The sequence below is a fragment of the Melanaphis sacchari genome, unplaced genomic scaffold (assembly GCF_002803265.2).
Source record: "Melanaphis sacchari strain LSU unplaced genomic scaffold, SCAv2.0 Contig40_pilon_pilon, whole genome shotgun sequence".
NCBI lineage: Eukaryota > Metazoa > Arthropoda > Insecta > Hemiptera > Aphididae > Melanaphis > Melanaphis sacchari.
This window is the reverse complement of record NW_020271264.1, coordinates 116,611-130,366: the sequence shown is the minus strand read 5'-3', so window position 1 is coordinate 130,366 and position 13,756 is coordinate 116,611. Positions and strand designations below refer to the sequence as shown.

At 26.1% G+C, this 13,756-nt stretch overlaps 1 protein-coding gene across 1 annotated transcript in view; it reads right to left on the bottom strand.

Annotated features, from left to right (window-relative positions):
• Nucleotides 1–1,768: 1,768 nt before the first annotated feature.
• The window catches only part of LOC112597382 (neuropeptide CCHamide-1 receptor-like), a 114,151-nt gene continuing 102,163 nt past the window's right edge, over nucleotides 1,769–13,756 (bottom strand). Inside the window, exons 5-6 of the mRNA XM_025343417.1 lie at nucleotides 5,059–5,562; nucleotides 1,769–1,952 (exon numbers count right to left, since the gene is read on the bottom strand). Of these exons, the coding sequence (XP_025199202.1) occupies nucleotides 5,059–5,562 (504 nt within the window). The 3' untranslated portion in view covers nucleotides 1,769–1,952. The remainder of the gene's footprint in view (nucleotides 1,953–5,058; nucleotides 5,563–13,756) is intronic.

The window sequence follows — 13,756 nt, the reverse complement described above, 5'->3', positions numbered from 1 at the left end:
ACTAAAAATGATTCGTTGACATATGACTGAAATCATTCAAGCTACTCGTTTGCCATTATTTTCTTTTCTTTTGTGGAAATGCGTACATACGTCAGATTGTACATTCCATTTGTTACCATTAAAATGTGCCAACATAGGATACCAAAATTATTTACTTAGCATACAGCGGTATAATGGCTAGGAAAATTATATTAAATTGTAGATCATGTAAGTTATAGAATTTGAACACCAATAACATGACAATATTATGTATTAATATTAAAAGTATATAACTCGATTTGGAACGATTTTTTTTATATGCTAGCATGAGATCAATTTGTTAAAGTGGGAATTGTTCAAAATATTAGTGCACACTATTTGAATCTATTTTTTTCTGTGAGGCAAAGCTGCAGAAAAAAAAATTAAGATATTTTATCGTAGATGTCATATACTTTTGTTTAATCACTACTCACCATTGACTTAAAAAGAATCGTTAGAAAAAAAATACATATTATATAAATTTAATTGAGCACATACGTAACGTTATCGCAGGTAGTATAATAGAAACAAAAATATATAAAAAGCAAAATTTTTACATAATTACAAGTATTTATTATATTTTAATTAATACAGCATATGGGCAACGTTATATTTTATAGGTATAAGGGATTACAAACTGATATTATTCAGTACAAAAACATAAATTTTATCTTAAGGTTTACTTTAGTTCAAATTTCTTAATTGTCAATATCGTTGGTTTTAATTTATCATAAATTTGATTTTAAGATCTTAAAATTGTATAAATTAAAGTTGAGAAAAACTAAATTTTTAAGTTTGTTTTTTGTGTTTGATGTTCAACAATATGATAGTTATAATTCACAAAAATACCAAAGTACAAGTTGCAAATAAGTTATAAACAACGTAGAATCACGTGATAGTTATTGCTTAAACTCTAATGATCATTTCGTATTTATTCTTCAGAAAATGGACTGTTTGCGATCTCCTAATATTAATATATATATTACTTAGTATTAAAATATCTGTTAAAAGATAAAATTAAATTTATAGTTTCATATCGTGATAATAGTTAAATATATACAATATTGGAGCAGTAAAAATATTAAATGTACAACCTTTAAGCACATTCCATAAACATATATAATACATACAACAAAGTTGGATAAATGATGTCGGTGAACCAAACACGATACCTCACTTTTTTGTTTTATAATGAGTTTATTCAAATTTCAATATTTGGAATATTTTTAATACATAATAATGGCCATATTTTCAAATACTTAGAATGTTTTACTATTTAAATAGTATTCTAAGGTAAGATAAACCTCTTTTTTTATACAAGAATCAACCTTTTTTACTGTAGATCATTTTTAAGAAAACATTAATATATTTAAAACAACATTTGTACAAATATTTACAAGTAATTTCTGAGTTTTAAAAATGTGAATAAATTATAAATACTGATAAGGATATTAATGGTCCTTATGTACTTGGAAAATCTTTAAAAATTATGAAATATTTATGGATTAATATATTACTTATATTTTAAAATAGTCATATATTTTATGCTTATTATTAAGGATACAAGGACATTTTATTTATGGCACAAAAAATTAAAACACATAGTTATTTTTATTTCAATACTAATGAAAAGATTATTTTTTATTCTTCAAAAAAGAGTTGGTATCACTATACACTACACACTACAGAATACTCTTTAAATGATATAAAAATCAAAATAAATGAAAATATAAATTTAAAGTTAGTATATTTAGAGTTCAAAAATCGAAAATTGAATTGTTAATTTGGATACAATGGGAAATAGTATGATCATGGTTGCTGAATATATCTATATAAAAAAAACATATTCATATCGGCAATCTCGGAGTTGAAATGTTCTAATATGCCCAGAATAATGACGTAGTTCCGTTAATAAATGATTGTTGTGACCTTGTCTATTTGTAAAATACATAAAATCATAAAATAATAGTTATGTGTTATTGAAATGTACTTATTATAACAATAGAGATTATCATCAAAATCTGATAAATACGATAAGTTTTCAATCATTAATTGCATAAAAAAACTTAAAATTACCACAGAAAATTAACATTTTTAGAGTAGACGTAGGAAAGTTTTGTAATATGTAATTTAAATGGTAATGAGAAAATACACGAATTAAATAATTTCCACTAATGTCATAACTGTTGAATTATGTAAATTTTAATTTTAAGCAAATATACAGTGTTGGTTATATTTCTTGTGCGCAATAATATATTATTTATACTTAAATAGTCATCACCGTTACAGTAAGCCGTCTAAGTGAGAGACATTTCGCGCGGAGATATACTCATTATAATAATACGGACCTGCAAAAATGGACAGAAACGCTATCATAGTAAATTGAAAAAAATAAGATTATTATAAAATAAATAAGTTTAATATATTTATTATTTGTCCAACGTAATGTAAAAAATAAATACGACATTCATTGGAGGCACTGTCTCTGTTTCGCAACGAGACATGAATTATAAAATCTTCTACGTCATTAACTTTCGCTGCAGAGATTGAATTCAGATATTTCACACTGTTAATACTATCATAATTCAGTTTTTTGACAGAACTTCGATTTCTATTAGTTTGTTATCATAACGGATTATTTATATTTTTTTTTGTTTAAAGGTAATCGAAGTCACTGTAAAACGATACTTAAAGGGTGAAAGTACGCATATCATATTGAATGTCAAAAATGTATTATTATTTTTGACAGAAGAGTAAAACGTTTGCGTTTAATAAACAACTACCGGTCGATAAGTACGCCTCGCACAATAGTAAGTACACAATATTTTACCATACTGCTTATTTACGTTTCCTTATTTATTTTTTAAAGCTGCTGTTACTATTAAATGATAACAATAAATAGCTACTTAATTTATACTGGTAAAAGATTAACATAAATAAAATAAATATGTATGCAAGAAAGGGATGAAATAAATAAAATTATTATTGTGCACGTCGGCGTTGTAACCACATTTGATTTTAGATTATTTTAAAGTTTATCAATATTAGAATGTCATATATTATAATAAAAAAAAAAAAAAAAAAAAAAAAAAAAAAATAATGCTTGTTTGATTATCAATATAAAAGAAAAAACACTTGAAAAGTAGTAGTTTTAATAATTGTTTTAAGTGCGCATAAAATAATTAATAGATTAAACATCACGGATTACTAAAACGCATGAAATTCAAAGTTAGTAGGTAGGTACCATTTAATTATATTTCACAAAGCAAACATGACCCGAACATAAATATAAATAACATAAATACACAATATTAATTAGTTATTATATATTACAATATATAGTACAATATATTAGTTATTGCGAATTATAAACTGTATATAACGATCGAAGAAAATTTGCAGATATCGAAGGGTTACCAGATCAAAATAATACCTATTTACTATGTAAACATGATTTATGTACTAAATTATATATTGTAAAACACGTGGATACTCATTTTGTTGGGGTCATTTGCATTTAGATAAGTTTTATAGTGAAAGATTAACATAAATTTAGACGACAATAGCCCATTCAATTGAGTGGAGTTTTGATTTTAATTCATTATTTATTTTTATTAATTTAATCTTGGATCACGAAAATCAAATAATTTGTTGTCTATTTATAGGGTTTTAATTGGTTATAGAAATAAATAAATTAAAAAAAAAAAGTGTTTAGGCTATGGTTGATACGTCATGTGATGATATGGAATTCTTTTAGGTATAAGAAAATAATATTTAATTGTGTGCTTATAATTTTTATTAGTCTATCTGTATATGTCGTTTACCGACTCAAAAACGACTTCACCGACTTTGACTAAAGTTTTGGAAGTTATTTTTTAGATATACTAGAAAATTTAAACCGTAGTTTAAAGTTAAACTATTTTTGGTACACCTATTTTGTCTTAGGGGGAGAACAGAGTGTTTTAAATTTAAAACCATGAATCATTGAATACAGATTATTAGTAGAAAATTTATCGCCTTTGATCTCAGTGACGTAATTTTAGGGGGCCGGTAAGGTGGAAATTTCGTCATTGGTGAAAAAATAATAAATATTGGTTTTTTTTCGAGAAACTAAACTAAAATATTGTGTAGGTACTTTTTAGAAAAAAATTGTTGTCCTGGTAATAATATTAATATTTATGATTTTTAACTCAAAAATGATATAAATGCGTTGATGATTTATAATATATTATACTACATAACGTTGTAACTAATAAATGTGTGAGGGTTTGTTGTGCAAAGGAACATAATATTTTACCTGTTTATAAAATGTGTTTTTAAGTATAAGCATTAATACTGTTTATTCATTTTCTTCTAATAAATGAAATGAAGTGGTTTTTGTTAAGGTATACTACAGTTACCAACATTTATATGTGGGCATGTGTAACAACAATATAATTATTAATATTATGGTATCATAATTTTATTTCTGAAATCAATTTATTTTTTCGTTTTAACACTATAGATGTTAGTATATCATATATAAATGAATATATTATCAAGTTATGAACACAGTCATGAACATAAAACGAGTATTTTTAAATTCATGAATGATTTCTGAAAAAACCTAGATATTGGTTTAATTTTAAATTAAGATTTCGATTTTTAGCAGTCGTATTAGAATTGTTGTTTATTTTGTTCGATATCTCTGGAAATAATTTAAATTACGTCACTGAGGTAGGTGGTAGATTCTATACATTTGAATTAGTCCTCACTTATTTTTATTTTTTTTTTTATTTTTTGCTAAAAAATTATGATATTTCTGTCTCTAAACACAATATAATATTATTATGTACTTATGCAAGACGGAAATCGTAACGGGATAAAAAAAAAAACCTAAGTAAAAATCAGCTTGCAGCAAACGAAGAGATTGGGTTTTCGTTTGCCACAGTCACATGGGATGGTTAAAACTCTCGTACTTTATTATTGTGCAGAATGAAATGACACCACTACCGAGGTTCCATCTACACAACGCAACTCTACGGCCTATCGCCATCGTACCTATATGACGGTGTTGGTGTCGTTGAGCCCAGCACAGATGAGCACCGTCGTGGTAGCCGTGGTGGTAGTGTGGTTCGTGTCTCCGGTCCGCCTGTTGAACGTGCTCAACTGCACGTTAGCTATGGTGGTCGAATCGTTGTTGATGGTTCGGTCCTTCTCTCGGGTGCCGTTCTTTCGGCGCATGTAGCCGTTTTTGGACTCGGCGATTTGGCCACCCGGCGGCTTGACGAGCCACCAGAACAGCAGCCGGTCGAAGTGCTTGCGAAACGTGCCGCTGACTAGGTAGAGGGCGATGGGGTTGATGCACGAGTTGCTGTAGCACAAGCAGAAGCCGGCGATGCGTAACACGTGCCAGAATATGTTGTATTCGTCCTGAGATCTTGGGTTCAGGTAGAACCACAGCATGAAAACGTGATAGGGCAGAAAGCACACAGCAAACACGAGAACGAACGCCAGAACGGTCTTGGCAACTTTCTTCCTAGCTCGGATTTGGCGCATCTGTCCCTGAAAATTAAGTGAAATAATTTTGTGAATTTTATTTTATTTTTTTTTAATCAAAAAGTCGATTTCGAGCGCATTGCTCATTTGATTAAACATTTTTCGAATTGTAGTCCTCAGACTAACACTTCGGTAATAACATTGATCGTGAATTTTGTGACAATTTAGTTTTTTGTTTTTAGTTTTATTACACCATTAATTTGATTCACGTTGGTATTTTATGGTACGAGTGATTTTTCACTTGAAAAAAATAATACTGCATAGCAGTAATTATTAATTGTAGGTATATGTGATATCAGTTATCATCCTTAGTTCAAATTGTTTTCATGTCTCACTATATCATATCATACTCATTTAATTAAAAAAAAGCGAACAACAAAAAATGTCTTTTTATTTGCCTATAAGGTTGTAATAAAACTAATTGTTTGTTTGGGAAAAACTATCATTTAAAAAAATTTATTATGATAATAATTTTTTTATTTATGTTATTTTACATATATTTTGTTTACTCGTGTTATTATTTGATAATTAATTTAAAAAAATTTATCATTTTTTGAAAATTCTTGTTTACTTATGTCAATATTTTTTTCATGTGTTTCTAGTTAATAAAATATACGTATACGTTTCAGAACATGTCAAAAAAGTGGGGTCGACGGTAAAATATTGAATTCATTAGAATTTATCACCAATTAAAACTAATATTTTATATTAAATTAAATTAATATTAGAAATTAGCTATGGAATACTGTATATAACATAATTATCATTTTTATATATTTACATATAAATTTTAAATGAAACAAGTTATGTTTTGGTCATGAATAATAGTTTTTTTTTTTTTTTATTGTTTTTGTTTGCTTTTATTTCATGATATTTTACATTAATTATTCATAATGTACTTGTGACAAAAACAACGGAAAATCAAAAACAAAAAGTAACATTTTCTGTATAAGTTTTTATCGAAGTTAATTGGTGTTGTATAGTTGTGATTATCAGAAATAAATAAAGCAATAATCATATTATTTGATTGTTATTTAGTCCTACAATTTTTACCAATTGATTATTCAAAAATATTAATAATAATTACTCGATGGTTTGCTTTAAACATATTTAATCTATTTTATGATTTTTTATTTTAATGCATATAAATAACAACGACATCGGTAGAAAAAATATACCTACAGGAACCATTACGTGATTGTGTTCTCGAATACTATTTGAATTTGAAAACGAAAGAAATCGTTGACAAAAATATTTTATTAGTGTTGTTAGAGAATTTTGTTATGCAATCACAATGCTTTGCATTGTTGATTAATTAAATTATAAGACAACAAAATTATTGTTTTAATACAAAATACCAATTAGCTTAAAATAAATGTTGATGAAATTTGGAAATAAATTTAATTTTGTAAATACAAAACAAATTGTTGTATAATTAATTTTCCTAGAAGAATATTTATGGCCGTGTCGTTAAGAACTAATATGTTCGTATTTTCTTATTTTATAAAATTTATATAGGCAAGGTTTGCTCACGACAAATACGTATTATGAAACAATCACTAATCCATGGAAAGATTAGACCATTATTTCAATTGTATTGTTGATTGTTATCCAAGATAATTGAATTGTAACGAGATGCGAAATAAATACCTATAGGATTTAATACGATTTTGGAACGATCAACAATTTTTAGAGAAAATTGAAAAATCGATTGAATAATAAGAAGCGTAGATTTACTTATATGCACACACTTTTTTGTATATAACACAAAACGGCTTGAAATAGTAAATTAAGCTTACCTATAAAATATTACATTTATTTTTAGTATCGATAATAAATATAATTTTATAGGACACAAAATCCTGGGTCCTGACGTATAGATAAATTAACATGTCTTAGAATAAATAAATGCCTTTTTTTATTTTGATGACTATATTATATATTTATATAGTATAATTTATCTATCTATTATATCTATAAAACCAATACATATTTTCGAGAATGATAAAATGAATTAAAGTATAGAGTAGTTAGTAGCTTTTGAGTTATTCAACGTTGTTTACAAAAGGTAATAAGTCTATATAGTAATGAGTTTTGAAGTAATTTGAGAATTGTATTAATAAATATTTCTAATTTTTGAAAATAGTTCATGTAGATATGTAATATAAAATAAATACTAGATCCAATATTACAAATATTTAATATTTTTTCACACCCACTTTTAAGGTCTTCTACTTTAAGAATAATTATTTAAATAATTAAAACAATTACTCGTTTAAATTTTTAATTGGGAATATTTAATTTTCCAAAAAAAATATCAGTTAATAATTTACAATAAAAATGGGGATTTTAGTTTGAAAAACAGAAGTTGGTTTCATCACAAATAAATTAATAGTTTAAGAAAATTTAAAAATTTAAAAATATCGTCTAATAAGGAAATTTTAAAATTCTAAAAATCAAAACTTGAATTAATTTATTATTAGGAAAAAATGGGATAAGCATGCTTAGCAAATCATCCTATGTATTTATCCAAAGCGATTCACAATTTATGTTAAAGATATTTTATCTTTATATAAAAAACGATTCTAACATTCATTATTTTAAAATCTATTAATGTTTTTCTTAAATAATTTTCAGTGGAAATTAAATTAATAAACATTTTTTTTTTAAATATTTTCTATTGTAATATTTTTTCAAGTTTTTACTTTTTTGAATGAAAATGTACATTTTTAATTTCTTATTCTCTCAAAACGTTACTTTTTTTCTCGATTAACTACAACTTTAAATACGTATAGCTAATAAAACCTTTCGTTCAAATTTTGATTTTACGTAGGTATCAAAGGTATCAAAATACTTAAAAAAAATATATTCACATTAGAATTATAAAAAAATATAGGTTCCTTTTGAATAGTTAACCCCAAAACCCCATTCCCCAAAATATTGTGAAAGAACATAAATATTACTAATAATTTTAGATATTTTTAAGTTAAAAAAATTGTTTGAACTAATATTTATTCTTTATCATGATAAAATAGCTGAAACATCAATTTTGACCATTCTGTATGTATATATATAATAGAACGGGACTGCAGTAGATACATTTTTTGTATGTCGTATAGACGATAAATTATCGGATGAAATTAATCGATTCAATATTCAGTGTATCATACGTATGTAATATTTGACGAGGACCGCGCTTTGTAACCGTATGATGATAACCAATTCTATACGAATGTACTGTATACTATTATTATAGTTCGGCTATGACATTTTTGTCGCAAAATGTATCGGATACAATACGTACGGCACACACGCGATGCGTTTGCTAATAGAAAACGCGCAATTGTCTCGAGATCGCATATATACTCGCTAATCGTTTACCAATTTCGAGCAGCGTATACGGTCAACAGTATATATAGGTACTCCCCAAAGGGCAATCGATTACAAATGGACCCCGTAGCGTCTATTTTTTTAATATTTGTTTGAAATAATAATATATCCTTTATTGCTGGCGTCGCGTCGTTGCCCGTGTACGTTCCTCAGCGGGACGTTCCATGTTATTGGGATTTGACGTTTGAAATGCGTGAAATATTTAATAAAAACCGTGTACATTATAGCACACGCGCACGCAAACGTCGGCGTTTTATAGCGTGATATTATTATATGCCCGTGAACTCAATATCAAATGTATGTTTTGGACGTCATCCAGTGTTCCCGACCTCCGTGCGACACATAACCAATGGGTTGAAAAGAACAAAGAAAAAATTCATACTTATCATTGATTATACGTAAAAGTATAATTTTGTTCTGCGGCCAAAGCGCGTGAAATAAAACCGTTCGTTTTTTACTTGTCGCGATAAATGGAATTTTTTTAGTAGGACTAGTTTCGACGTTTACGACTTATGTTTAAAATTGACCGGATTAGAATTTTATGTAGGTACTTTAAAACGTATTTTTCGATCGGATGCGTTTCAGCCATTTGATAATATTATACCTATGTATAAAACTGCAATACTGTATACACAATGAATATAATTTTTAATTACACGCAAATTGCATATAAATATTTAAATAACATATATAAGTGATAAAGGGAACAAGCGAACTGCATATGCTGGAAGTATCAACGTGACGCTCCATTGATTATATTTTATTTACGTTAAGACGGATAAAAAAATAAATAAACCGTAAATATATTACGTCTATAGAGATTAATATATTAGCGCGCAGCGGTCATGTTCTTTTTTTTTTTGGAAATCAACAGTTAATAGTTAGGTAAATCAGTACACATTTTAAAGTTTACGAATTTATCCTGATTCAAATGCCGTAAACGTAATAATATGGTTCGTACACAACACACGCACGTCACCCGTAATTAAACGTGCGTGTAATACACTACTTATAAGGAATCTAAACTGTATACTATCGACGAGATTGAATTACCTACATAATTTATTTATTCTATTCCTGTACTGTATGAAGTAAATTTCGATTTAATATATTTCGAACATAAAACGGTTTGTTGAATAAGAACCACGAGATTTAGAGATTATGTCTTATTATACATTTTTGTTAACCGTTTTTGGAATAGATAACAATATTTAGGTTAAAATACGTATTTTACAAATCCGTTTGTTTAAATTAAAAATTCCATAATCTCTTTTTCGAGTGAGTGATCAATATTTTAAATCATACAATTAATGTAATCAGTAAAATAACTGATAATCATAAACAATATCTCAGCACTATTAAAAGGGTTTAAAAACTTATAGTTTTCTTCAACAAGGATTATGATCAAACAAAAATCACAAAAGATACGTACCTATATTTGCATTCCTCTTATAAACTATAAATACTTAATGTACTTTCTAATAAATTAATAATGTTTATTATAACCAAATCCATGTTAACAACTCAAATTACATGCCTTAAAATTTCTTTAAAATTTAAAATTTAAACCTCGAATTTATGTTTTTCCACCTACTCTATGTCTTAAAAAGACTTGCCCGATTGTAAATAAAATGTAAAATGTTGTTGTTACCTTAATTCATATAGTCTAAAAAAGTAAGAGGATAAAGTAAAATAAAACTTAAGTTTATTCTATTATAGTTATTTATCTAAAAAAGATACATAGATAGTCAAAATTTGTTTTTGAGCTTATCTTCACAAAATAAATAAAATAACGATAAGGCAAAATGTAAATATACATCTGATACAGTTAACGAGCATTTCAACTTTTACTAAGTGTATGACAGAAACTACATAATATGATAGGTACGTAAAATATTTCACGATTTAATGTTTTTAAGTTTTAACAGTTTCTTATAAACATTAAACAATTTATAAAACCAGTACGTATACAATTTTATAGTGTTTGCTTGCAGTTAAGAATTTGAACCAGGTAAAACGTGTTTCCAAACAACCAATATGCAATGGAGTTAAGCGGTTATCGATATATATATATGCAAACGTATACGTAAGTGTGTAACAAAACATATTTATTAATTAATGTGCAGTCGATGTCGGTTTTATTAACATTATAAAAGGTTTGTAAACTATACGGGGATACAAAATTCCCGACTGGGTTGAGCTAAAAAACAATTATCGTTGTCGTTATCTCTTAATATTCGACCACATGTGTTACAGACAGCTGTATGAACACCGCACTCACTTTTCGTGATAATTATTCTATAATAGCTTTATTATTATTTGATACGTTAAAAAGTAAATAATTTAATGTAACGACATAAAAATGTCAGTGACTAAAATAAGATCACAACATTTCTGGGAAAAAATAATAATAATTAGGTATAAAATAATTTTTAAGCTTCGGATGCAAACTTAAAACGTTTTATGGTTTAAATTTAATAATTGTATGTCATAAGAAAATAAATTCCACCATCCTAAATCGCCTTTATATTTTTATTTATGGTCGGTTGTCACTAGTCAGTATATCTAGTTAAAGCAATTGGGATTTTGAATTTATCACGCGCTTACAGCAACATACAGCTTTTACTGGATCAAATAACTGTCGTAAAATTGATAACGTATAGATTATACGTCAGTAAATTTATACGTTCCTCTTCAATAATAGTTTCTCTAGAGTGACAAAACTCAGCGCTAGCAAAAATATAATTGGGGTGAGGCAAATGAATACTACACTCGTAAATCGCAACAAATAATTTGTCACTCTTAGTCGAATAAAAACACGTTGTTAAAACTACAACAAGCGGTCGTCTCCACTGTTGTATAACGTCATAAAATTCTTGGCACAGGTATCTATGAGAAAAAAAATGTTCGAATAAGTTAATTACAAAAAAATATATTGTGTACAAAAAATTTTCTGAAGGGTTTTATCGCTGAATTATATATTTTACTGTCATTAATATACTATTTTGTTGTACATATTTTTTCCATATTATATACTTATTTTATTTATTTTTTTTTTTTTACACAGATTGTGTTAAATGTATAAACTATAAAATATTATCAATCGGCATAATTATCGTGCAGATAGCATTTATTATATCGCCCTGAGTTGTGTAATATCTAATAAGCAATAAGGCACAGGTCTCTAGTCCAATCTTGACGACTCGTCGGAAACATTGTCAATAATGCGCGTCGTATTATTATTATATTATATTGATGGCACCTAAGAACAACCATTTTAATTGTGTTATTTCAATATTAATTTAATAATAAATAAGTCATCAATTATTATATATACAGTTCACTGGAATTTTTATTTTTTATTTTATTAAATTATAACCTGAGCGGAAACAGATTATAAATTTATTAATAATAAAAAAAAAAAAGATATTAATTTATACAACATTTCTGTTGAACAATATAAGCTTAATACATCGTATCTTTAATAGCAGACAATTCGTTTAAAAAAAATGTTCATTCATGACAATAATATAGACTGAATTATTACTGAGTTAAATCGTTAAAAATTGAAAGAAGTATTGTGCAATAACGATAGTTAAAAGCGATGTGCACTTTTCATCCATGCGTTTTCGTTCTATACATTTTTCGAGTTATTTCTATAAGTTTTGTTAACTTTACCTGATCAATTTATATAAACTAGACTATTTACTCAAAATTTAAAATTATGCAATTCATATTACTATATTATGAGTATATTTAAAATTAATATGATACAATTATAAAATTTTTATTAGAATCTGTTTTGATTCTGATTTAAAATCAGAATAAGTTAATTTATTATGGTTATACATTTATGATTACTTAAAATATAATATAATTTCTGAAAAAATGATAAGTGTACTAAACATATTCTTGAATTTTTGTTTTTTTTTTTTTTTTTTTTTTTATATATATATATGGGCATTAATAATTTGTTTGATACGCAGTTGATCTAAATATAAATTGATCACAATTATATCACAATAAATTGATTTTAAACCAGAATCAAAGCCGATTCTAATAAAAATTTAACAATATTATATAAATATAAAAAATTATTATACATCATATGTATAATTTTAAAAATACAATAAGCAATCCTTATCAAAAGATAACGAATTAAATACGATAAATTATTTTCAACTGTTTAAAAATAATTGATTGTTAAAAAAAAACTGAGAATTTTCTTTTCTAGAAAATATATTGAATATGGTAAGATTGTCTCAGTTCATATTATTATTGTGTTAATTACATGACACGAGGTTAGTAACAATTAATCTTAGTCCTTATATATTATTATTTATAATAGATTGTCAAAATCTTTATTATATAATTATATAATTATTTTTGTTATTATTTTATTGAATCTATTTAAAAAACGATCACTGTTATGCCATTTAAAAATAATACACGTTATCAAAATAAATTGCCAACGATGCTTATAAGAAGCCTCTATTACTGTTATATCTATTACAACACAGGCTGTTGTTTCATATATATGAGTTTCGTCGTAAAATAAAATCACGTATTTTTTTTTTTACGTAAAATTCTATTTTGTATATTTTTACATAATATTGAGTATATTTTTTAAATTTCAGTAGCTGATATCAACCACCTTGATAAATATTACCTAATAAAGTCGTAATAATATATATTGATTCGCTAAACATATGTGTTGAGATTTTGTATGCACGTACAAAAAAAATTAAATTTGAATAGAAGTTTTTGGCATATTTTATAAAAAATATCGATAAAATCGATCGCAATTACT